At 41.1% G+C, this 26,841-nt stretch overlaps 2 protein-coding genes across 2 annotated transcripts; one reads left to right on the top strand and one right to left on the bottom strand.

The window, feature by feature from the left end:
* Positions 1-163: 163 nt before the first annotated feature.
* LOC133850321 (dedicator of cytokinesis protein 9) lies at positions 164-26,803 on the bottom strand. The gene is given in 15 exon segments (XM_062286378.1): positions 164-1,462; positions 1,524-1,812; positions 1,872-2,082; positions 4,593-4,739; positions 4,804-5,418; positions 5,420-5,713; positions 5,715-6,413; positions 6,472-7,944; positions 8,140-8,475; positions 8,533-9,984; positions 10,045-10,348; positions 10,409-10,944; positions 11,870-11,986; positions 21,796-21,837; positions 25,930-26,803. Coding segments are annotated over 15 exon segments (6,855 nt in total). The 5' UTR covers positions 26,026-26,803; the 3' UTR covers positions 164-1,218.
* LOC133850324 (uncharacterized) lies at positions 2,227-4,339 on the top strand. Its single transcript, XM_062286384.1, has 3 exons — positions 2,227-3,778; positions 3,834-3,993; positions 4,051-4,339. Exons 1-3 carry the CDS (start codon positions 2,403-2,405, stop codon positions 4,111-4,113), a joined length of 1,599 nt encoding a protein of 532 aa, XP_062142368.1. The 5' UTR covers positions 2,227-2,402; the 3' UTR covers positions 4,114-4,339.
* Positions 26,804-26,841: the final 38 nt, after the last annotated feature.

Here is a 26,841-nt window from a genome sequence, read left to right as displayed (position 1 = left end):
ATTTATTTGATTTAAATATTCGTTATTCGATTTCACTAGAAAATGCATGTAAATATATATTCATGTATTTGTTGTATCATAGTTATGATATTTTCGTTTTTGCTTTTCTTTTTCTGAATACTTTGGTAAGTTCTGTTGCTTCTCTGTTCTGGAACTTAAGAGCTACAATTACAATTACGGGTAAGTATTAGGTAAGTTTGTTTTATCATACGAGTGTAATAATTAAATTATTAAACAGTTGAGTTTCGAAGAAGACACAAAGTTAGCAGATTTCATCTATTATTAATAATAGGGGGAGCTCGTCATTGCGATTACTAAACATTAATTATATATTTAAATATAGTTATAATTAAATCATCTGTCAGTTTTTGTAGGCATTCTGCACACTGGAATCGTAATAATTAAATAATAATAAAAATCAAGAAATGTACAATCAGAATTAAGCTCAATCTATATATACAATTACATAGTCATATGTAATTTAACAATTAATTAAAGATTCGTTTCGTTATACAAAAATCAACAAGTGCTTGTGGCTTTTTTGTTTTGTTTATATGTTTTTGTCGAGTGTACTGGAACTTGGTCAACAGGTCAGTTGGCTGTGTGTGCGTGTGTATGTGTACGAGTATGTGGGGTATGCAGTAGTATTGGTATTTGTATTTGACGGTTTGCATTTGGGCTTTAATAAACGGCAAAACCAAAACCTAAAACAGAAATTAAAAAATTTGAATTAAATAATTGAATTTGCTAGAGGAATGAATGCTTAAGCAGCTTGGCATTGTTTAGTACATCTGGTTATTATTAATATTATTATTGTTAGCTGTTGGCTGTTTAGCTGTTAGTTAGTTATGACCAAATACACCTTGTGGTTAGTTAGTCGCGTTAGTCACTTGAATGCGCGTTTTTAAACAGTTAGATGAGAGACACGAAACTTAGCGCAATTTCTCTGTTTACCTGCTGCCACAGAAACAACAACGGCAACGACAACGACAACATCAAACATCAAAGATCAAAGTTATAGCTCATACATCATACAAAAAAGGGGAACACCAAAAAACGAACAAGTTGATAATGCTACTTGAATTAGGCTTCTACTACTTGGCTTGTTATTTGAGTAATTGTAATAACCATTTTAGTAGCTGTGCGTGAGTGTTTTGTTTTGTTTTTTTTTCTATTGGTAACTGTGTGTGTATGTGTTTTGTTTGTTTGTGGTTGAACTTAAGCAGTACTTGAGTTATGTGATGCGCCACTGATCGCATTGAATAAAGCCATGCTATTGCGCTGGGCGGCGGCGTCGGCATCATCGCTAAGCGGTTGGAATGATTCGTCCTGCAGTAACTCACTGAGCGCTTGACAAAGTTTCTCATAGTTCTCCTTAAGCGCATGATGATATTCCTTTTGATCCGCACTGATCATGCGCTCATTCACACGTAACGCCTTGTGACAGACGCCAATGAAATCGCTGCAAAGAGTACGTACATTATTTACAATTCACAGTAGAGTATATCGATTAGTTGATCTACCGAAATACATCCTTTAAGTCGTCGACACGATCCAGTGAAAAGTTATTGATCACCTTGGCATCAAGGAAAGCATGGGCATAAGCCAAAGGACCTGCATTCACTGTAACGGCCACGCTGCCCTGCAAACGCAGCTGCAGCTTTTTTACATCCGCTGGCGGCAATATAATTTCCTCCAGCTCTGAAACCTTTGATTGCATCTCATCGATGGCCACCTCAATGGGGCTCAGCTCGATAATCTCACGGGACTTGACGGGTATTCGTTTCAGCACGTAGGGAAATGAGTATTGGGCTGCCAAGTCAAAGAAAAATCAAGTTAGCTGAGATCAAATTACTTTATTATGAACTCACTCTTGATGACTGTCTTGCGTTTCCATTGTTCCTCTACGCTACCGCGTGCTGCGCCCGATTGGGTGAACGGTGTCTCGTACATAAACGTGTCCACGTCGTGGTTCTGCTCAAATTCATTGAGTCGCTGATCGAGTTCGTCCTTGCTGAAGAACGGTATCACATGCGTCACCTGTATGTAGGCCAGTTTGGTATCGAGTTCGTCAACTTTTACCTGTAAGAAGACAAAAGAATTAGTTGAATGCTACCTATGTAGATGGCGCCACTACACTCCATCAAAGTTGCTTTGAGAAAAATGATATGAACGCTAGATGGCGACTCCGAGATCAACGTAGCAACTTTTGAGTTTTTTCGGATTACTTAAGCCAAATATTCTTGCTTTTCGATAAGTAAAAATACAACATAAAACAATAATTGTAAACATCATTTATATAAATCGCAAATACAAATAGTTAACCATTTGCATGCTGACAGAGGGTGCAAGCAGTTCCAAATTACGTTACCAGTTTTCTTTAATCTTTAATTCGTTTTAAAATGGATTTTAGTGGCCCAATGCATCAGCAGTACCTCAAGGACTTCATACACTCACTGCAATCGGGCAGCGAGGACAGTCACAGTCTAAGTGAATCCTCGCTCAATCCAAATGCGGCAGAGTTTGTGCCCTCGTATATGAAATGTAACGAGGAGTTTGCTCCTTGCAAAGTGGCTTCTTGTCCGGCAAAGAAAGGCGACGAACTAACAACGTCGACGACAACGCTGGTCAAAGAAGAGGTTATCGGCGATGCCCAGCACAACACACGCCAGGAGGTCCAATGCCGCATTCAGCGACAACTATTCCATTTGATGGGTGAAATCGGCAATCTCGATATTCCCATTGAGGCCATGCAATTCAGCCTGATCCCAAATGCACAGGGCATCAATGTGCAAATTCTGATACCGAGTCGCAGCAGTAGACTGCAGTTCGACGAGAAGCTGTGTCAGGCATCCGCATCCGGATTATTTGTCGAAATTGGTCAACAAGGGACATTGGCTAAGGCTGGGCATCCGTTAGCTATTCAATTTCTGAACAGCATGTGCGAGACTCTCAAAAGGGACAGCAAATACCCAACTCAAGCCAAGGAGCCGACGATCTGTCCCCGATGTACAGCTCTGCCGAAAAAGAACAGCTACACCGAGCTAGAGATTGAGCGTCAGATCGAGGATATTAAGGCGTTTGAGCGGCTTATTAAAGATGATGGCGGCACACGCTATCAGGAAGCATTCAAGGAGCTGTGCAACAAGCTGGGACTGACAACACCTGAGGAGCAATTGCTCAATTCCGGCATTGCTGCAGCAGTTCCCGCAGAGCAGCCCAAAACCGATGTGTGTGTCGATCAGAGTAAATTGTCGCCGAACGAGGACGAAGACGAATCCTATGACTGGGATTCATTTACGCCGGATTTTGATCCCATGCAAATCTATAGACTGACAGCAGGTGAAAACGACACCCATATGCAGCTGAACGAAGCGCAGCAGGAACAAATCTGCTCGACCAATAACAATGATCAGCTGAATCAGCCGCCTAGCATGCCAGCCATGTCCATTACAACCACTGCCACTACCACAAACCTGTCCTCTGCCTATCCGAAACTCTACAAAGTGAGCGCTCAGATGAAGAATTCTAATTTGCAGCCTCGCAAGACCATCTTGCACAAGGAAAAGGAGAGCAAATTACAACGCTATCGCTACAGTTCGCCAGTGCGAAATGGCTTGACCACGTCCACAATGACCAAGAAGCTTCCGGAGCCCCTTTATGTGAGCGGCAGCCGAGCCAAGACGCTGCCAGCAAAGACGGGTATAGTCAAGAGCGAGCTAGCCGGTAGCCAGATTTTCAAAACGCCTAACAAGGTGGCCAAACATCAGCCGGATATGTAAGTTGAAATTCCAAACATGAAGTGACATAACCAATCTATTGTCATACACTAGCAAGCACAACAAGGCAGCCACCTTGGAACGTTCTTTGGCCAGCGGAACAGTGCAAACTCCCAGTCCCAAGCAGAGCGCAGCTACAGCTACATCTGCTCCACGAGTTGTTGTTCCCCGCAGTACCCATGCCTCCCAGATGCGGCAATCGGAGGTGAAACGCGTAAGTCTACTGCAATTACTTTCAGACCATATCATATTCTCACATATGCTTCCCTAGCGCTTGAGTCTAATGCGCGGTGATGACAGCGACGTTCAATTCAATGAGTATCTCTTCAAATAAGTAATTTACGCTTCGTGGTTTGTTGCACACTTTCAGTTCCAAAGCATTATTGTAAACATTTATTCGAACCCACAAAAAAAAAATTGTTAAAATGCAGTTTTCTGCAAACTGAATAATGTTAAGTATGGAATCAGAAAACAGAAACGTGGTGAAGTTTTTGGGAAAATGTCTTAGAGAAAATTATAACAAGCACACTTCAGTAAATAAACTTGTGATATTACAATAATTGAATTAAGCCTAAAATCTTGAAATCTTCAAATAGGTTGGTAAGTGAAGACCAAATCAAGCAAGCTAAGTGTCATATCGATTGATTAAAAAATTCTAACATATTCTGTAATGAATCTCTTATAAGTTACGACCTTTGTCAGATTATAGAACATTTTTTTGTAAAGAAAATTAACTCAATATCCGAAACTTTTAAATAATTACAGGTAATACATATTTGAACTCTTTTAAAATTGAAAATCTTTTGCACATACCGGTGATGAATCCATAATAAGTTTAACAACATCGGCGCCAAACTTTTCCTTATACTGCTTGGCCAAGCGCTCTGAGATTTCACTAAGTGACGTCAGCTTGGGCTCTTTGTAGACATACTCAATAGCGTGATCCTCCTCGAAATACATCTACAAATAGTTTAGGTCAATAAATTTGAAGCACATATTCAGACCAGATCAGATCAGATCTTACCATGCCATAGAACACAACTCGATAGAAGCGACCCAGCATACGCTTCCCAGAGCGATTGACCTCGACGATCTTGTTGTAGGCTTGCGTGAGATGCTCGTAACAGTGAGCCAACTCTATGAAGCTGCGGGCACGCTCATAGATGGGCAGTATGAGCTTGTAGAGCTCACCGAGGCACTCAAAACGTTCAGCACGATCAAGAAAATCAGCACATTGCTTCAGCTGTTCTAGCAGCATTTGCTCTGTGTACTGCGAATCCTGTGCACCTGCATCCAGTTTCAGGCCCTGCTCATCCAGTGGAATATTGCGCGAAATCTTACCAAAGGCCGTTGAGGACCAGTTCAAGGTGCACCCACCACGCAGACGCAGATACTCGCACATCAGCGCTGCAATATGCAGATGACAGCATGCGGCCTCCGAGAGATTCCCGTTCTGTTCATGATTCCGCGCCATGGTGACTAGCCAAGTGTGTCGCAGCTCTGGCGTCGAAGCATAGGAATTGGCCAGCGAGTACTGCAGCTCCAAGAGTCGCTCTGGATCCATGTGATGTGCCTGCATCTGTGCAGTGGCCATAAGCACTGTGCGTACCCTCCTCGTCAGGTCCTTCACCTCCAGGGGGGAAACCTGTGCCCTTCATGGCTTTGTCACTGTTTGCATAACTGTTGATAATGGACAAGCTCTCCTGGAAGCGTGCATTGTTCAGGCCAATCACATTGCCAATCATCTGCGACACCGAGATGATCACTTGAAGGTGCACCCGAGTCAACGCCTTCCTGCCGCTAAATTCAAAGTTGCTGCGCATCAGCAAATAAAGCACGGCACAGGATTCATGGCGTATGTCCACCAGCCGACTATCGCAGGCCTTCAGCAGCTCATAGACCATCTGGCCACATAGCATTGCATTGCCCTTAAAAAAGTGCCATCGAGTAGTTGTTAATGAAGGCGCGCAAGGCAGCAAAGACGTGCTTCGACAGTCGTTCTGACTGTCCCAGTTGCAGGAAGCGCAGATAGACACGTGCCAGCTTTGGAAGCACCAAACTATCCGCCAGCAGTTGGCGAAATTGCAGCACATAGAGACCCAGGCAGTCGAGTATGATCATGCCCACCTCTGTGGCCAAATTGGACTCGTATAGCGCCTGCTGTGACCTCGCACACAAATCCATGTCCTCAAGCAGATGCTCACGCGTCTGTGTGAGTGTGCCTGTGCCATTACTGGCTTCCGGGTTGCCATTCTCCAGTACTGGCGGCGCCGTGCGTGCAGGCAATGTGTGCGCCTTGTTAGGACGTGTGGTGCGCCCATCTGTGGGCAACGTCACATTCTTCTTGCCCACGTAACGGAATTGCAGCAAACACAAGTCCAAAATAGACAGAAATTGAAAGGTTTCAGTCTCATTGCAGTTCTGCCACCATCCAATCATTTGATCTTGCGACAAATGCTTCACAATAAAGAGGAAACCCAGCAGCAAATCCTTGCTCTCCGCAGCGCTGAACTTGTCGCATCTGGCGAGGATTTGGGCATGCGTAACGCTCACCGATCGATTGTGTCCGTTGCGTAGAGCAACATCAGTGTCGCCATTTGTGTAAGCGCCAATGGTAGTCGTGTCCTGCGAGTGCTGTAAGCGAAATACAGACAATTAGATGATGTAAAGCTAGATTAAATGCAAAACTTACGCCCGAGTCGGAGTTGGAGTTGAGCGAGAGATTCGAGACGCCATTGCTGATGGCTGATCCCGCAATGGCAGCCAGATAATTGTGCTCCTTAATGTGCATCGAAGTGCGGCAAGGACTTGGCTGATCAATGTGAAGCGTCAATCGGTTTTTCGAGCGCGGCGTCGACGTCAGCGAGCCAAACGTAGACGAGTCCTTGCTGAACACATAGCTACTGGAGCAGCTCAAACGTTTCGTATACGACGCAGAGTCCGCATAGACGTGGCCATTGGGTGTGCAGGCTCCAGACTCTGCCAGGTCATCGATGCGCTGCAAATTATCCATGACAATGCCCAGCCACGGCACATAGAGCAATGCAATGCGCGAGAGTTGTCCACGCTGCTGATAACGTGCATCCAGCTCGTGTTTGGCCAGCAGATCCTTGAAGATTGCAAGCGCATGGCGGCGCACATGTCCCACCTCGTTGAGACTGCTCTTCAGTTCCTGCAGCAGCAGTCCGGAAAGGAAGTGCTGTCGGCAAAACTGCTCTGAGAGCGTGAAATGTTGCAGCAACTCGGGCGGACGGTTTTTGGGATTCAGCACAAATGGCAGATTGAGGGGCACATAGTGTTCGTGCTGGCAAATCTCCTGCAGAAAATTAAACTTGTACTCGTGCAGCACACGCGCATTGCCTGGCGTAAACTGCTCCATATAGAAGCGAATGAGTTTAAAGACAAATCCACGATCCATATAGCTGAGACACTGACGCACAAATCGTGCAAGCGAACGATTCAATTGTTGCGTCTCCTCCCCCAGATCCTCGTAGCGTGTCACTATGTACGGCACCAACACTTTGATCAACTGCTCTACGCGATCTGCATACTCCTTGGGAAAGCGTTCGTTGCGCAGCATACGTATACGCCCCGTGGCCAGCAGATGTTGAGCCATGCTCTTCACAATCAAATCAAAGAAGATCGATGAGTAGCGCATGAACTTGTTGACCACCAAGAAGTCTGTATTGCTCGGATTCAGCAAGTTGGGCAGATGGCGACACAGTTCGCCATGCACAGTGCGCATGCGCGCAGTCTGTTGACTGTAGTAAGGCGCATGGAACACATACTTTACATATGCCGATAGTAGATCGGTGCGATTCGCCTCATCGCTGATCAGATGGATGATGTTTGTGAGCAGTCGTATGACATTCTGGCCAATCTCCTCGGACTGCGTGTGCACAAGCAGCGTGAACAGTTCGTTGAGCAGCGTGGGCAAGAAATTGATCAGTGATCGCATATCGATGGCATGCGCTGCCTTCAGTATTTTGCAGGTTTCCATTTCCGCAGGTAAAGCGCCAGTCTTGCCACCCTCCAGCAGACGCTCGCAGTGCGCAAAGAAATTGTGCAGATGCTGATCCGAGGTGAGCACCGTAGAGTCGAGACGAAGACCGACGCTGTAGAGCGGTCGCTGGTTGTCGATCCACTGAATGTCGGGGCCGCAGTTCTGCTGAGAAATTGAAAGGGTTGTAGGCAGCCAGGAGGGAGGTGGTGTGACGGAGGCGGATGCGAATGCATTGTATGGAGTGCATGGTGAGAAAAGAGAGCGGATGTGGTTTTTTTGGTTAGGCAAGCAGGGTACGCATGAGTCGATGAGCAGCGATCATAGCAACGGCAACGACAACAACAGCAACTAACTTACCCCTTTGCCCAATCCCAGTGGCTGTATGGATAGATAACCCACAGGCAGTGTGGCAGCGACAGGCAGCAGCTTCTCCTCCAGACAGATGCGATGCTTCTGCAGCAACGGCAGCCAGGCGTAACCAATGGGGGTCTCGAACGAAGCATGTGCATCGCGTTTCTTGCTCAGATTGCACGAGACATGGTAGAAGGAGAAGAGCAAGTGATGCTCGGGGAAAAGTCCGAGTGGCAGACGCAGCTTGATCTCCTCGTACCAAGTGGGCGTGACATTGTGATGCAGCACGGGACATGCTAGCTGTGACACCAGCAGATCCTGTCCAGGTCTGCCATAGATGCACTGCAAAACGAAAGCATATTATTAATTGAAGAACTGACTGAAGTAGCGCTCTCTTACCTTCAGTGGTTTGCTGTACTCGCCATCACCATCGCGCAACTCCACAACGACTGTGATGTTCCGTGCCCGCGAGAAGATCTTCTGGCTGTCGAACTGCAGACTCAACGGATAGACATACAGATGATTGCAAAAGTTTGTGTACGGAAACGCATCACGTTCGTGCTGGCTCTGAAATTCGTTTAGCTCGAGTGTTAGCGACTGCTTTGCAGCGGGACTAAAGCTGGACAACGGAGCCAGCGACTTGCTGAGTCCACAGGGCGGCGTCTGATCCAGCAGCTGCAGCTCCAAGCTCATTCTACCCGGTATAATAGTCAATTTGCTTAGCTTCTCTGGCTTGCGATAGTCGGCCAGCAGACGCAACAATTCTTCGTCGCGTAGTTTCACCGGCTCCTGGCGATAGATTGTATTAAAGTCGAACTCTCGCTGTGACTCCACGTCCAGCTCGTGGCTGTAGGCTTTGAACAGTGGTCGCGCAGCCCAGGCAAAGGGCTGACGATAGTGGCCAATGTGCTGGGCACAACTCTTGGCCGCCTTGTGCGTTTTCTGGCCTTGCTTAGCATCACCGCGGGCGCCTTTCACATAAGGCTCTGCGGCCTGCTGAATGCTGCACTGCAGCACCTTCTCAATGCGCAGCACCAGATATATCTCTGCATGCGGCGCCGTCACCGAGAGCACACACTGCCTCAGCTGCTGGAACTGCTGGCGCGGGCAACGCAACAGGTCCGACGAGACGCCATCGAAGAGAGAGTGAGCCGCTTGTGCCGCATGGCTGGCATCGTTCTCACCACGTCGGGGCACCCCGCAACCCGAAACAGAGGCGGGCACTGGAGTGTTGGGTAATAACTGGAAAGCTGACGCTTCATTTACATTGAAGTAGAAATTTTCACTGAGCTTGCGTCCCGCTTTGGCATCGTACAGCGACAAACTGGTGATGTAAGGTTCCACCTGGCACAACTGATCTCCTCCAGCTCCTTCCGGTTGGCACTGCAGCTTGAAGCTGAGCCTGTGACACCGCAGCAACAACCGCATGCCAAAGTGCTCGCGATACTGATCCGTGTTGTCGGCCACAGCAGCCTTGTTGGCACTCGGATAGCTGGCAAAGAGACGACGCCGCTGCTCACGACGCGCCAACGCTATGGAGTGATCAGTTTCACGGCCATACTTCATTAGCTGCGGATGCAGCGATTGATCTAGTCCCTTGAGTGTGCCAAACGTGGGTGGCTCCATGGCTGGCGGCTGTAGCTGTGGACTGGGTGTGGGCGTGGCATTGCCAGAGGGTTGACGCTCCAGCGAGGCATTGCGCTTCTCCTCTTGCGCCTTGTTCTGCGCCAAAACCGAGGACAGCTTGCTCAGCCAGTCCTTAAAGTCCTGCTCGTTCTCTGCAGCCAATGTGAATGATTTGTGGCCAGCCGTCATGCGCAACTCAAAGCAGAAGCGTCCCCGCTTGGGATTCTAAAAAAGAAACATGAGTTAGTTGGAATTGCTGGCGAGGATTGCAAGTTGCACACTTACCTGCACCACTTCGGTGCAAAAGTCCATGACAATGGTGGCCTTGGCTTCCCCCTGCTTCTCGTCCTTGTGCAGCTCCAGCATATAGGTGCCGTCAACCTCCTGACGCAGATAACAATAGCGACGCTTAAAGGATTTGTTACCAATGTTGGCAAACATGCGATCCGAGGCGGAGTCGGGTCCTTTTAGTAAATAGCCCTGCTTGGTGATGGTGTCCGCTTGGGAGCGCGTCATCTGCTCATCAATGCGATCCTGATCCGCATCGATTTCATAGACTTCCTCCACGAGTTCCTCGCCAGGTGAAGTGCTAAAGAAAGAGCAAGAGAGTTAAAGAGAAATCTATGCTGATAGCTTATTATTTTCTCACCTGGGCAGATCGTGGCAGTTTCCGCCATATGCGCTGTATTTATAGTGTATTAGATGATTCTTGGCACGATACGTGTAAAGCGCTTGCCGTGTGAAGCGTGTGCACTCTGCTCTTGTGCCTGGCGTACTTCCATCTGTGACATCTTCGCAAGGCGCATGCCTCTCCTCCTCCTCTTCATCCGCATACTCATCTACTTCTTCAGGTTGCGCCAGATGCGAGCGCAGCGTGGTCGATGACAGTGCCGATTCGAAGGATTCATGCGATAATTTCTCCTGTCGACTTGTCGAGCCGTTGGAGCACTGTGAACTCTTGCGCGACAGCTGTCCATTGCCATTGGATAGACTTGTGTTGCTGCTGTGGCCATTCTGATGGCTACCATTCGACTGCAGGCTACCCTGACGACTCACCTGGCTGTGACCATTAGTTGCCAGCGCCATGGAGCCATGCAGTGGACACACAATCGCCTCGTTGGGCGGCTCAAAGCGATCTGCCACAGACTTGGCATTGCTGCGCTGCTTACGTGGCATAATGATCTCCTGCAATGGAAGAACAAGGCAAATTTGTTAATATGAATAAGGTGTAGGTGGAAAGCATCACTATAAATAGATGAATTGCTTATTCAACACGAAGCACTGCATTTATATGGTCATACTCCGTTGCTAATAATGCTAAGAGCATTTGCATAATGTATTTGAATACATTGAAAAACGAAAACATTGCCATTAAGAAAATACTAAACAGTGTATAAAGCTAACTTTCCCTATAATTTTTGTATTTATATTTTGCCCGAATTGCGTACAGATTTAATGCCAGATAAATATCAGCGATGTGAGCGACTTAGAGTATCTATCTTATCTTTTTCGTATATGTATTTAAATGAATAGTTAAATTGTGATACTTGTAGATAACCAAGCTTAATGACAAACGGAATGCAAATGACCCTATTATGCATCTTTTTTAATGGATTTTATATTTTTATGGGCGAAGCCAATAACTTAAAGGAAACTAAAGAAATTATTAAAATAAATTTCGCCAATTAATTACTTTTATTTCATAACATTGTGAGTTTAGATATCGTCTATTCATCAAGTTGGATTGCTTATGTAAATAAAGTAATAGTTTAGATAATAGCAATTAATTTGCATCAATTTGAATCAACTTTTATTGCCTTTTAGAAAACATAGTTATACCAATTAAATAACTATAAACAAACCGATTTCTATAGCTGTGACACCTTTCAAGTCACAATGTTTGTGTGCTCAACAATTGGAGTGAAGAGCAACATCCATTATGGGGGATTAAGGTTGTTCACTCGATTGTCACACATCGCATGCATTAAAATTCTAAGCGAATCGTTTCAAAAGTAAAAGTTTTTAACAGAACTGCATAAATTATTCCTGTTGCTTTCGTTGAACTTAAAAATACGAGTATTTTAGTTGATTTTCTGGTATTCAAACTTACCGAGACATCGTCAGCTGGGTAGATAAGTAGCTCCCGCTGGGGATCATTCTGTATAAGCGTTTTATTTTTGGCTATAAAGACTTCGAAATCAATGGGCTCCACAACTGCGGGTTTGCTCTGTAAAGAGAAAAAAGAACAGGGAGACATGATATGTATTTTAGTTAGATATTTGCTAATTTATGTATGCCACTTGTAAAAGCAAAGCGCAGCTATTAATAGACTCCCCTCGAGCTAATGGTTGAATCCCCCTTTGCAGCAAGAATTTATTGAATCTAGCCACGTCATAAATTTATGGCTACTTTTCGTTTACTCCTGACGTCTCTCTCTCTCTCTCTCCCCTCCCATCTCTTTCTCTCTGATCAGACCTTGACCGCATTACACAGCGGATATCGACGTCTGTTGGCTGCTTTTTGTAATGATATGTTCCATGTTCCAGCGTGGGCAAGACAACAACACACCACACCACGCCAATAGATGGTACTGCCATAAACAAATCGATTTTGTTTAACCATTTGGCATTTTGCAATGCCGATTTTTGTTTAGTTTTTGTTTTTGATTCAGATTCACATTTTGGATAAACGATGACACAATGCAGGCCTCACCCAAGACTCCACCACTCAAGAAGTGAGTAGTAGGCGGCTGGCTGCAAGGTGTCCCCAGGCACAGCCCAACCCTTTGCGGTTTGTGGTGACATGGCGCCACCGAAAGGTTAAAGTGTCATTTCCGGATGGGTGTCGCTATCAGAGTGTTGTCATTCGATGGCGAAACCTGAGCTTGAAGTGGGTTTGGCACAGCGTGTGATAACTGCGCAGATGTGCAGCCATAAAAGAAAGGATTGTCGAGGATGGCCATAAAACGGATGAGGTCAACAGACAACGATTGTCTAAGGTCTGCTTCATTTTATTAATAGAAAAATGAAAACGGGGACAATCGCTTATTACAGATTTATTTATAGAAATGTTCATCAAGTATTTAATCAATCTGCTTAGCTTATCTTTGCTGCTGTAATTCTCTTAATTAGTGAAATCTGTGTATGTTTTTATAATTAATCTCATCAATATTGAAGATGATAAACAGAAGCCGCAGTTTGCATAAAATTTGTCGAAATTTGCATATTATAATTTTGCTGAACTTTCAACGCAATTCTTCAACTCGGTTTCTGTTACGTGTTTCTTCAGTCTAACCCTGTCCTTTGCTAACCTTCACTAATGCTATCAAGTTGCTTATACGCAGTACAACCTGTGGTTTCAATTCATTAGGTTCGATGCACTTGTCTCGCCTGTCACATGTGGAAAGCATTTAGCTGGTAGGCCCAAAGTTTCTCTTCTACCTCACGAGTGTTTGTCAGTTTTTTTTCTCTCTTCACGCATTGCATGCAAATTGCCCACGACAAGTCGCGTCGTCACTTGCGTAATTAATTCCCCTTCAAGTCCCCTCAACGCCCCCGCAGCTTAAATTTTGAGCCGACGGCAACAAGTGCATCGCGAATTACGCAAAGCAATTACCAAATCAATTGCTTGGCCAAACAACTACAACAATAAATACAGTTAGTTTGCAAATTTAATTGCTTTAAACTCTAGAAGATACCCTGTATTAATATGAAAAGTTTATTTGATAACCTTGGCATCAAATTTTAAACGCCCCACTTACTTTTTATTTTAATAAACATTGGTTTACCTCGAACTTTAAGCATGAGTAATACATTACTCTAAAATATATTTAGTGGTAAAACTTAAACAACTATTGCTCAACATTGCAGACTTGTTATTTTTCAGCAGAAATATTCAGAAAGTAATGAATTGCTTTCAGAGTTGAAAGCTGTCACATTACTATGTAAAGTGTGCGTACTTCTGAGAACAGGGTATTGAAAATACATTTTACTGGGCGTTGTCAAAATGCCAGCGACAAGCCAAGAAACTTGTTTCAATCAGTCAATATCAGTGGGCAAACTATCCATCCATCTTTCTATCTTTCGCTTGGGATCTGCAGCCGAGAGAGCCCAACACGCAAATTTATTGTAAAATGCGAAACTGGCAGGCAATGAAAGCATCGAGCAGCGGGCAACGGCCAACCACAGTCTAAACCACAATATCAACATCAGCAGCAGCAGTAGCAACAACGAAGTGGTCCAGCTGTGTGGCTAGGCGTGAAACCTGAGCAAAAGGCATCATTATCATCATCATCTTCAACAGCAAAAGCAGCAGCAACAGCAGTCTGAGCTATCATCTACTGCTGGGTTGAGGCGCCACCGCGAAACGTGATGTTTTTATGCCTACTTCTCGCTAGACGCTTGGCCATGCAATTCCAGTGCAGCCAGTGGCATGTGGCATGTGGCATGCTACTTGCTACTTGTCGCTGCCTATGCTTAATGTACTTACAATATACATACAATGGCAATGACCGAGCCATTAAGTGCAAGGGGGTAACCCATTGATTTTGATAGGGCTAGTCAAGCTCGAGCCCTGGCCCTGCATGAACAGACAATGTCACTTGAGAAGCAGCCAGTTCGTCAGTCAGTCAGTCAGACAGTCAGCATTCCCTTCCATCATTTAAATTGCAACAATGCAGTCGCCTTTTCATATATGAAAATATCTTGAGTCGTGGGGTGCGATGCGGGGATAAATTGCTTTTTGTTTTCTATTTCGCTTTGAAGTGCATTGGAAACCATTGAAGTGGCCGTCTGCCTCATTCCTATTTTGAATATCAATCCCTCCTTCCTACCATGCCCTCCTCCCTTCTGTGATTTGCATTATGAGTCTATGGAAAAGTTTTGACTAAATTTAGCTTGCCCCACTCTGCATAAGTATTTGTATGCTGCTGTCTGTCGAACTTTTGACCCACACTAAAAAAAACCACCAAGCACCAAAAATGCTTTTTGTAGCATTTCCTTATATCGTAAGATCATCATGCCATCATTTCGTTTTGTTTTTCTATTTAGATTCCAATAAGTTCCAGTTCGCTACTGGCCACCAAATGCGTTTTTTTAGTGATGCCATTGGCTTTTTGCACTACCCAATTGACCCGCAATAAAACCACAAAGTGGATTTTTACCACTTTCAAGAGCTTTTTCGATTTGCAGAGTTTTCTATAGTTTTAATGGACATTTCTGATTGCTTTGAATGCTTTTAAATGATTGTAAAAAATAGAGCGAATTTCAATGAATACAGATATTTCGGCATTAAAATAAAATACACTTAAAGTACAATCTGTGTTATTTCATATTACATTTAAGATATCATTCTATTTGAAGAACTTTGAATTTGTTTTGTTAAGCTTGCAATCCATTTAACAACAATCGCAGAGTCTAGACTGAGTCAGTCGCTGATTAGCAGCTAAATTCACATGTCTGTGTCCGACATTTATATACATACATATACATATATACTATATCTTATTGTTACCCTTGCAAATTCCATAATATTATGCATGCGCCCTATCGCCATTTCCTTTTGCTGTTCTCATTCATATTCTCATGATGTTTTAATATATTTTTTTATATATAAATGCCCAGAGAACGAATTTGGAATTTGCATTGTGAACTTGAGCCATAAAAAGGGGCGCAAAATGTTGACAAAAAGAAGAAAAAAAAGAACAAATGAAAAAATGCGTTGCATTGCATTGCCATGGGACTTATGTGGGGATATTATTATACATTTATAAGGTTGGCGTTTCGAGTTTATCAGTCGCTGACATTGAGGCCGGTTTTCCAAGTGACGCAGCGGAAAAGGCCACCACAAAAGGTCCGGGAGTTTTTATTTTGTAATATTTTGGTCATCGCGAGTGCGAGTTTTGGTTCAATGAACCCGAAACTTTGGACCAACAAATGTGTTAGCGTAACTGAAAACAACATCATGTTAACTGGGCTGTAACAGGAGGCAGCATTGAAGTGCAGCTCATAAATGTGACAACAAGTCAGCAGTTTATGGTCGGTCTGGCAATCGACAGACACGGCATGCCTCTACTATATTTGTGTAGACCATTTGATATCATAATCAAAAGGCGGACAGACAGTCGAATTCCATTGGGAGGGCAGCATTTTGAAAATCTCTCGCATTAGTTATAATAACTTTGACAATCGGCCAATCGGACAATGACAACTTTCTAAGCTGTCCGCATGACAATTCTATTCAGAAAGAGCTTTATTTTTACTTTTTTGATCATGGCGAAAAATTTCACCCATTTCTCGGGTCGCAGGTCTTGATCGTGGACTCGAAATAAATCTCAATCTAATACAAATTGCTCAAAGAAATTTACAAATTTAAATACGCGATTCGGATAAATGAGGAAGTTTATCATTAGGCGTTCAATTCATAAGACTCAGCGACAGTTTAGTTTAGTGGCATTCATTAGATGACGTTTTGTTGTTGTTGTTCATTTGTTTACATCCACAATGCGATGTGCGACATTCATTTAAATCATTTCAGATAATGTCAATACCGACATACATATTCCTCTATTATAATGCATTAATCGCATCACATTGCATAAGTCGTAAAGTGGGTAAAAGTGCCGCAAAGACTTTCCTTCGATTGCGTAATTCTCATTTGTTTGTAATATGTTTATAATGCTAGCTAACAAGATGTTGCATCGAGTGCAGAGTGAGCGTGATTCTTCAAAAATTACCATTGAAGCACTCTATTTAAATCAAATTGAATTGAAAGTTTGAAATAAAAAGAAACCTATAAAAAGATACAAAGTCAATGCATAACTAATCAATTTCATGCACTGATATTTGCGAAAAGTTAAAATTATCGAGTGAGAGACAGTTGGGAAAGCAAAGTGGGATTGATCTAGTCTCGAATATAACAATTAACAATCTATAAATAAAATTGATGACTATTGCGTATATCAACGTCTTCATTTATGCTTTGAAGTAAGTTTTATACCGCTTATCAAGGCTTTAACATATTTCAAAGGAAGTTTTTTTTTCGAAAAAGATTAATATCTCAAGATATGTTTTTGTGTATGCTTTTTTGTCTATGCGAATAAAGTTCCTCTAGTTTCCAGTCACCAGTCTGCCGGGGAATGTATCCCTAAAGATCAGCTAGCGGCGCTTAAGCGGCTTTTGGGTTCTTGAAACTTGTTTTCGGGTCGCCGAAATGGCAACTCAACAACTCGAGTGGTTTATGGTGGTTTATGTTGGTTTATGGTGGGTGTGTCGGCAACAACTAAGACGATTGCAAAAGTTCAAGCTGCAGCTTAAGAGGTTTATTCAACCCGACTCCATCTCCAACTCCAACTCTCGACTAACACTGCCGCCTTTCGACAATTGAGCAATTAATGAGTGAGAGAGCGAGCGAGAGACACATTTACTTTTGGCCATCTTGTGCGTTAATTACCGCTTATTTCATAGTCGTAAGCAAAAAGAAAAGCGGCTTTTGGTGTCTTGGCCATAATTAGCCGGACAGGCGCTGACAGGTTCTTTGGTCACTCAGTTGTCTTTAACATTGTTTATACAATTGAAAGTGCTAAGTACTTTTTAGAAAGTCGCTGCAATAAGTCTATGTACATTTCCACACACACACATACAGACACACACACATACGTACGCAATTTAGCTGTTGCACTGAAACTGTCAACTTTCCCAAACGGCGATCATTTAATTGAAGACGGGAGCAATTATATGCCGAAGATTGTTGTAGACCAAACACACTGAAGACGTCGCAATATTCTTTGACAATGTTTTTTTTTTTTTCTTTTTGCTCATACACGACTTTTTGCTACTTGAAATACATACTTTGCTTTTCTTTTACTTTCTTCCAAACGGTTTAACAAGCATTTCTGGTCTTTAAGAATTGAAAAACTATACCATGTTATACTATATGTAATTAACTTTTACACTTGTTGTCGCGTGGGAATTTTGTTGTCCTCCTCTTTCGACTGCTTATTGCACTTGCTTGCTTTTCATGCCTATTTTTTATGCCTCTTTTACTTTGAAGTTGTCCCCAAGGTTGACCCCCGCTCTGAGCTTGTAATTGTTGTTGCCTCTGCTGCTGTTGTTGTCATTGTCGTTGTCGTTGTAGTTGATACGATGTTTATTGTTGAGCAACTGCTGCCTTTGGGCTAAAAAGCGTTTGAGGCAACTTGGCAACATTTATCGAGTCAGTGGTTGGGGGCAGGAAAGTGGCAAGTACTAGATAAACACTCGAGTCAAGTGAAGCAGTTGACCTTGAAAGGTTAGTTTACCGGGCCAACTACCAACTTTATTATGCATTTGGTCTTCATATTAATAAGAGTTTATTAATGTGCCGTTTATAATCCTAATCAGCTGCTGAAGTAAACTTAATATGCTCTACTAAATACCATATTAATGAACTGAAGTATGAATAATATAAATTTAGAATGCAAATTATAGCTGGCTGTATTTTAGAATGGTAACTTGCAATTATAGATATTTATTAATCTATATACATATGTAGTATGTACATATATTTATTTATTAGTATATTAAGCATTTTTATTGAGCTATAAGAATATACAATCTATCTATCCTACCTCGAAGATAAGTTAAATTCTGAGTAGCAAACTAAAGTTAGGAAATTATTTTAATTGGCATTGCAATTGCACAAATTTGATATGATTCAGCTCAATAATTTTTCTCATTAACTAACAGCAATTACAGCATTTTTTTATTTAAGTATCTGTTTCTATCACTTCATTTATAGCATTTTTTATTTGACCATCTGCATACTTAGACTTTGTTTATTAGATTTCTTGGCGCAACTTTCTCAGACGAAATGCATTAAAGAAATCATTGCACTCTGTCTCAGCAGTCAGTCTGCCACGCCCCCCTAACACCCATCTATAAAATGCATTCCACATTTACCCATTTACCCTCTTCGCTTCTCCCCAGACCTCTGCAGCCCTTTCTCTTTGCACATCTCACACTTGAAACTACTTGTTATTTGTTAGACTCTGTGACTTTTGTGAGTTGACAGTTCGTTGATGTTGTTGTTATTGTTGTTGTTGATTGTTGACAACTGCCGCTGACTGCAATTGTTGTTGCCGTTATTGTAGTTGTTGTAGTTGCTTGTTTATTTGCACTTTGCTCTATTGCATAATAAACAAACAAGCTGCTGTCGACTGACACACAACGGCAACTTCTCCATCTTTGTCATCAATGGAGCTTCACTTCAATTTAACTTTGTCTCATTTAACTTCCCCAGTTGCTGTCTCTTTCTCTCTCTCTCTCTCTCTCTGTGTCTCTCTCGCCCTTTCCGACTTCTTTCCTATATTGTTCACATCTGTCATTAAAAATGCGCATCACTAAATTAAAATGCAACTTTTCTCATCTGCACAACAATCATATTTTTTTCTCCTTTTTTTTTTGCTAACAACATTTCCCAATTGGCCAAATGTCATTCACTTGCAAACAGAGGGCGTCTGCTGCCTACGAAATGTGTGAGCAAGCTATTAGCAGTTGCCTTATAGATTCCTACGTAAAGTATCTAGATACAATGTACTCGTATCTGTTGACACATGTCGTTGTATCTGCAAGTCAGTTTCGCAAATGCTCTCTGTACTGTTATTAGAATCGCCATCGCTTGTTGTCTGTACAGTTCTGTGCTGTTCTGTGTTTGGATTTGTGTTTGTCTCTCCAGTTGACACATTTACTAAAAGCGGCAACAAAAATAGTTAACTCGCTTCCGTGCAGAACTCCAACACACAATACCAGCTTTGTTTTGATGTTTGAATATTCACATTCACATTCGCATTCAGCTTTGTCTCTCTCTCTCTAACTTTGTCTCTTTGTGTGTAAATGGGTAAAAAGGGTATGTGGACACACAATCACAATGCAACATGTCAGCGACCTTTACTTGTCTGATTTATCACAGAATCTTCTCAAAAACAACTCCATGTCTGTGTGTTCGTATAGAAAGTTGAAAGCCCTACTGTCCCAAATCAAACAGACACGAACAGAACAGAACTAAAGTTATTCAGCGATAGCATCAGCTTAAACTTGAATAAAAATTACTTTTATTATGAAATTGTTAAATATTGTAGAATTGCTTTAATATTTATTTAGCTTGCCTTAATTAAGTTTATATTCTTCAGAAATATAATATTTACAGAAGCATATTTGTTTATTGTAAGCAAAGTTGTGATTTATGTCCACAATGTTTATTTATTGAAGCAAACTTTGTTTGACTGTTAATGGTAAAGAATATTCAATAATTTTGCCATAACTGCATTTCAGCACGCAATTAAATTGAAATATTTAATTATTGCTGTAGCTGCTCTTACTTTCTTCACTTCGTTTTCACTTCCAATAAATCCTAAAGAAGTCAAACTTTTTGCTAAATCTCCACCTAAATTTTAACTGAAAAAAAGCGAATTCAGTTCGTCTTTGGAAAGGGCCTTCGAAACCTTCCCCAACAATTCGACAGTTAAGCTGTAAAATATTAGCACCTTTCACCTATTCGAACTACTTGTATAGAGTTTCTCTCTCTCTCTTGTAGACAGTTTTACAGCTTTACAACTCTTTACATCTGGCAGTCAGTGTTTTATCAACAACTTTGCGTTGCGGTTTTTAACACCTTTCGCAAATTCCCATGCTATCTGTTGGACAAATGAAATAGATCTTCGTATAACTCGTTTGTTTATCAGGCACTTCAATTCGCAATTTGCACACAATTTATCAGTGCAGAAAATCCAAGGCAAGCTCATAAATTAAGATGCCATTAATTTGTATAAAGCGCGGCAAGCGCGTCGAATTCGCAGAAATGTTTTTATTATGGGTCAAATGATGTGCCCGAAAAGCAACCGCAGACGAGGCGTGGGTGCGTGTCTAATACCCTGTAAAATATGTCCGAAAGAATTGCTTTAACTTGCCAAAAGTATAATACTCAATGAAACAAACTCTTGCCACATTTCACTTGCCACGAGGTATTAATAAATTGTTTACGTAGAACATTCGCTTTTGTGTGAAAATGCGCACAGAAATTCCCAAAATAAAACCAAGACAAATGCAAACTGTATATAATATGTGTGTGAAGAATGTTTTTTGTGCTTTGTGCGCACAAATCATAATAGAAAATTTCATTTGTTTATTTTGGTTTTTATTTTGTATTTTCTGTTGTGCTTTGGTTTGCCGACAATTGTGTCAATTCCGGCAAAAATATATAATCAACAATTTATTTTAATAGCATCAATTGTGTGCAACAGTTTTTGCCGCTAAGCGAAGCGAAGGTCTCGCCTCTCAGTATCGGACAATTTTGCACTCTAAATGGAGCATGCAGTGACCCTGACTCAAGATGAACAACAGAACAACAGAAAGAGAATCACAACCATAAAATTGATTGCACCTGCAGTTTTCACGCGCTCACCTCTTTACACTTTCCCCTTCTCCCTTTCCTCTTCTGTGCTGGCAAATAGAAAAGCTAAACAAAAAAATCGGAATCGGAAAAAAAAAACTCGACTCATTCTCTCGACGGATGAACAAGTTTCGATGGGTTTTCCAGTTTTTCCCGGTTGGAAATCATATTCAATGTCAATATTAGCACGTCTATCTCTGTCGCTGTCTCAAAGATATCTCGTTGTGGCGCTGAATTACGAGTAAATTTAGATAGAGATGCATCGCATAATGCATGGCAAACTCATCATCAAGACGCTATTTAATGGTTTCAAGTATGGAAAGTCGAGTCGAGAAAATGCGTTTTTGCCATGGCAGCTGCTGTGCTTAAAACTTATGACGCTTCAGATTATTATCTGCGGGCACATAAAATTGCTTGTAAATGATGCATGACATGACCAAATTAATCATTTACAAACCCGAAATCAACTTAAGGCAAAATCTGAAGTCATGTCAGAGAATCAATAAAACACGAAACGATTTGGGTTACAGGGTATGCATGAAATATGTATGTATGTGTGGGTGACAAGAGTGTTTTTCTTTTTTGTTTTTGGGTATACGTATTTTGCTTTACCAAAATCGAGAGACTGCGCTGATAGCTTCCAGGGCAGTGTATCTAAAATGACAGAGAATAAGAGTTAAGAGAACGAGAATGAGAATGAGAGCTGTTTGGTTAGTGGCAATAACAATTGCTGTGAACTGTGATGATTATATGTACATATATATACACATGATGAGTATAATAGATAGAACACGTATCAAATAGGCAAAACACATGGATACAATACTTAGTTGAGTGTTGTATGAATCAGGTAAACAAATCGGGCTACATTTGTAGCGCTCATTAAAGCGCAAACACACACATAAAAGGTGTATATAAAAATAAAAATAATAGAAACAAATCGTGGAAAGTTCAGAGGCGATGCTTCCGCCAGGGCAAACTACGTCGAGCAAGCAGAAAACAAACAATAAAGAATACAACATATTGAAGGCAGGCGAATGCAGACATGAATCTGACAAGTTTAACGACTGCAAAATGCTCTGTAATAAACACTAAAATTTCATTCAGAGCAAGAATAAATGTAGCATAAATATTGAATATTATACAACTACAACTAAATGTTTCTCGAGGAATATGCTTTGCTCAATGATGTGCATCTGACAACTTTCATCTGCAATCTCTTTCATTTTTTAAGCCAAAGCTCCCGACCATTAACTTTATACGGGGTATATGAATAGACAGTCCCCCGTAGCAGTTGAGCCGTGACAAAAGCGCTCGACACGTGAAGCGTCACTTTCGAAAACAATAAGACAAACTGGGATAATACTAGAAAGAACAATTAAATAGAGGAAGCACTAAACCAAACGCATGCTCAGCATAATTTGCTAAAGTTAGTCTAGCCAACGAAATGGGAAATGAATAAAATAAAGAAAAATTATTAATAAAACAAATGCCGACAAACATAATTTGTATCTTTATATACTGAGTGTTAATGGAATACATATACACATTCACATATATATTTATGTAGAATTATTCAAATACTCGTTTAGCACTCAAGTGGCACTCGAAATGAAGCTGCTCAGTTCGGGTTCGGGTTTGGTTTATTTATTTATTTATCTACCGCGAAATTCGTTTGGGCATGCTAATTTGTTGTTGTTGTTGTTGTTCGGGTTGCTCTTTTTTTTATTATTGTACATTTATGGAACCGCTTATAATGCATGTTTCATTTTGGCTCAACATAATTGAAAGCTGACGTCATGCCAAAAGGTGAATGCGTGTTTCTGTTTTGTCATAAATCAAAGTTGAAAATATGTGTATCAAAAATAATAAAAAATGCTTTTAGAATCGCAATCTGTTTGAGAACTCGCTAAGTGAAAAGACAAAAACAATTGTTTCGCAAACTTTTTACTTAAAATGCCTTTTGATAAATTGAAAAATGCATTTTTAAATTGCAAAGTCGTGAAGCTGGTTTGAATGCCTTTAGAATATTTTATATATTTCAAGTTCCTAACGAGGCAAGCTTCACTTCTCAGTAGTAGTTTCATATTGCACTTGTTATGCTTGATAAGTGTGTTTAAAAATATGTACACATGTTAACAATAAGCAAGAAACTGCAAGTATTTTAATGGAAAACAGCCATTAAAAAAAACTGTGCACACATAAGCGTAGGGAAAATAACTTTTTACATCTTGAGGGGGAAGAACTGCCACGAAAAGTTTACAAAGATATATATTCGAAATGATTTAAACAACTTTTAAAATACAAAAGTAAAGCAACGCAGTTTTTATATACAGAAAATGAAGATTAAGATGTAACAAATGATAAACAAGTGTTCTACCAGAAATGTAATTAATATGATTTATAAACAAGCTATACGGTTTAGAATTTCATATGATAAATTAAATTACTTATAGTATGTATTTCAATTACAAATAAAGACTTTAGTAATAATAAGTAGGCTTTAGGATTGGCTTCACGATAGTCTTTTAATACTTGAATCAGTTGCCAGGCATCAGCTTCAAAATAAACTGACAACCTTTTCTAGCGATTATCTCTTTATCAATTCCTGAGGTCAAAGGTTGAGCTATGAGTAATTCACACATTGGAATTCAACCTTAACTCTTATCTATACTAAGCTGACAGCCTAGCACTTTTCAGTTATTACAACAGACACGATTGCCTAATAAGCTCAGCAAGCAAATATTCAATAAATAAACAAATTGTGACTTGAAGTACTTCCGTCTATGGCAACGCCCTTTGCAATTGAGACAGCTCCAAATGTGTGCCCCAAAAAGAGCCAATGAACTGAGCTGTCTAACTAAAGTGACCCCAAAATGCGCAGTGGGTGTCAATATACGAGACTCGTATTTAATTAATACAATCAGCTGCAGCTCAAATTGGGCAAGAAGCTGACACAGCTGAACGGAGAGTTGTTGATAACAAGACAACTGTTCATTTGGCCATAATAAAGTGAAATTTTGGCCAGCAACGAGCTCCATAAGCAGCTCGCTGTTACCCTATTATTATTCTGTTTTCATTTTTGATTATGGCCTGATTGATTGTTCGTCGACATTTACGGCTAACTAAGCACGTTTGTGGCAAGCACTCTCACTTGCCGCATTATTGCCCGCTAATTGAATTAGATATCGGGAGAGAAACAAAGAGAAGGAGGGAGATGCCACCTACGCTATGGATTGCTGGAAGCACACTCTACTATTGACATTGAAGCGCGTCTAATGTTGCCCCATAATTTGATTTCGTGTATTCTGCGGGCCAAGTAATGTAATTAGTGGAACAGTTAGCAAACGACACGTGGAGAATGCAGCGTTCAGCTCAGATGAAGTCACGCCCCAGACCACAAGATACGCTATACACATATGTATATTTGCTTTTATGTTATGTACTCTCTGTACTCGGACTCCCATCTATTGATATTTGAGATTGAACAACAATAAGAGACGTTAATTATACCCTGCAACTGCATAGAAAAAAAGGTATAATTAAGCTGGGGAAATGCATGTTACGGGCAATAATAATATGAATTATCTATCAGCTCGTAACGACAAAAACTATACTTCAGATATTTCTTTATCAGATGCGACTTAGCTCCCAAGTTTTTAAAGTTTTTTTGTGGGAAAGGAAATTAATAAATTACATATAATATATTGTAAATTTTTCAAATTCCCATTTTTGCAAAACTAAATATTGAATGAAAATTTATTTAATCTGACTTTAAAATATTCATCTAATAAATTTGAATCAATTCATATGTACATGATATTCACACTTTTTTCAGATTATTTTTTCTAATTTGATACTGTAAAAATGATTTCTTACTTTAAAGAATATTTTTCTAAAATAATAATAATTTCAAATCTAGTTTTATTTTTCAGTTTCTAAATAGTTCTGTAATATTAGCGCTCTTCATTAATTTAAATTTATTTATTCTGTAATTCCTCAACTCCCCACGATTTCTATACCCAGGTGTGTCTGTAGCAAACACACGTTTATTATCTTTTTAAAACATGAATGTAAACAAAAGTGGATGCTGCGGTATTTCAAATCTCACGACCTTGGATCTGTTAGCCTCCTATATGATTATCATCAAAGCGCGTTGAGAGAAACAAGCAAAACAACAACAACAACAACCACAGCTATATTGAGAGAAAAGAAAGAACAACTGAGTAAACTAGTGTTGACAAGTCGAAAAGTCGAGTCGAGTTCTCGCTCGCTCTAGTTGTTTGTTTTTGTTCTTGTTACTTATGCAACATTACAATTTGGTCGAGGCGGCCGACGACGTCATAAAATTATAATTAAAAATGTGCTAAAAGATTTGTTTAGCCGCGAGAGTAAAAATATTATTATACTACAAACATTCTGGATGTTTGCCAGAGAAAAGCATAGAAATGAAAAGATAATAATTGCAACACCAAATGCGAAGGAGGAGAACGAGAATGGAATGTGTGTGTGTGTGAAAAAAATATGTTCATTGAATTTACTATTGCTCCCACGCAAAGCAACAACAAAAACCAGAAACGCACACACACATGCACTTGGGACACACCCAGCAGCAGAAACAAAAACAAAAAAAACTCCAATGTCACCATACAAAACACAGAATCGAAAAAGAGTCAAAGCAAATACGAAAAGAATCAAATGCAAAATGCAAATGCAATAGCAACAACAGCAAAGCACATAACTTACCAAAACCGCGCTCTCACGCACCACCTGAGAGACGCTCTCTCTCAGCTGTGCTGCCATGCCCGGCTTATTCAAGCCACGCGTGAATTTGCGTTCCATTCTCAATTTCCTTAGCGTTCACAGTTAATGTTGTCGTTGTTTTTGTTGTTACTACCACGCAGGGGTTAAGCGATGCATGGAGAACAAGTTGTTGTTGTTGTTATTCCTGTTGTTATTGCTGTTCTGCTTGCTCTTATGGCTGTCACAGTGTGCAAAAACCGGCGACACACACACACACATTCATGCGTGTAGATACGCACCAACACAGGCAAGCTAGATGCGCTGCCGTGTTTTTCTGCTGGATGACTAATTCGTTATCCTGATGACTGCGCTGCCAGTTCTTTGATGCTGTCCAGTTTTGTTTTTTTTTATAATTTTTATTTGGGTGGCTACAAACATTCAACCTTAAAGCACCTTCAAAGGACACAGAGCACAATTCTCTTTCGTGTTATACACAAAACTGGACCACACACACGCCTACGAACACACACTTTTAGGGCATTCAAGCACAAACACATACATACGCAAACGCGTCAGGCATCAAGCGCATATGAAATTCTTTATTTGATGAAAAATTCCTGGGCTTTTTTGATGAGCTTCGCAAACATCCAACGGTTTATAAACAATGCGTTTTAATTACTTTTATTTAATTGCAGCTGTTTTATGAAGTTTGCAAACAGCTTGGGCGTTTTTTCGGTAGCTCTAAATGTTATTCACTTTTGCTTTTGATATTTTGCGTGGTCGGCAGCGCTGCGCGTGTTTTTATTGTATTAAACGATTGGTAAAACGCTGAATTAATATTTTTTCCGTCCGTCGCACGAACCGCACCGCACGAAAGTGAAAGAGCGAATGTTTGCAGCAGCAGAGCGCGCCACG

Source organism: Drosophila sulfurigaster, chromosome 2L (genome assembly GCF_023558435.1).
Source record: "Drosophila sulfurigaster albostrigata strain 15112-1811.04 chromosome 2L, ASM2355843v2, whole genome shotgun sequence".
Taxonomy (NCBI): domain Eukaryota; kingdom Metazoa; phylum Arthropoda; class Insecta; order Diptera; family Drosophilidae; genus Drosophila; species Drosophila sulfurigaster.
Note: the sequence above shows the minus strand (reverse complement) of the source record. Positions and strands in the feature narration are given on the sequence as shown.

What these genes read in the sequence shown, in the direction of transcription:
- LOC133850324 (XM_062286384.1), top strand. Translation starts at nt 2,403, where the DNA reads ATGGATTTTAGTGGCCCAATGCATCAGCAGTACCTCAAGGACTTCATA. An exon ending in GCCAAACATCAGCCGGATAT is followed by an intron (nt 3,779 to 3,833) that starts GTAAGTTGAAAT and finishes GTCATACACTAG; the next exon opens with CAAGCACAACAAGGCAGCCA. An exon ending in GGCAATCGGAGGTGAAACGC is followed by an intron (nt 3,994 to 4,050) that starts GTAAGTCTACTG and finishes ATGCTTCCCTAG; the next exon opens with CGCTTGAGTCTAATGCGCGG.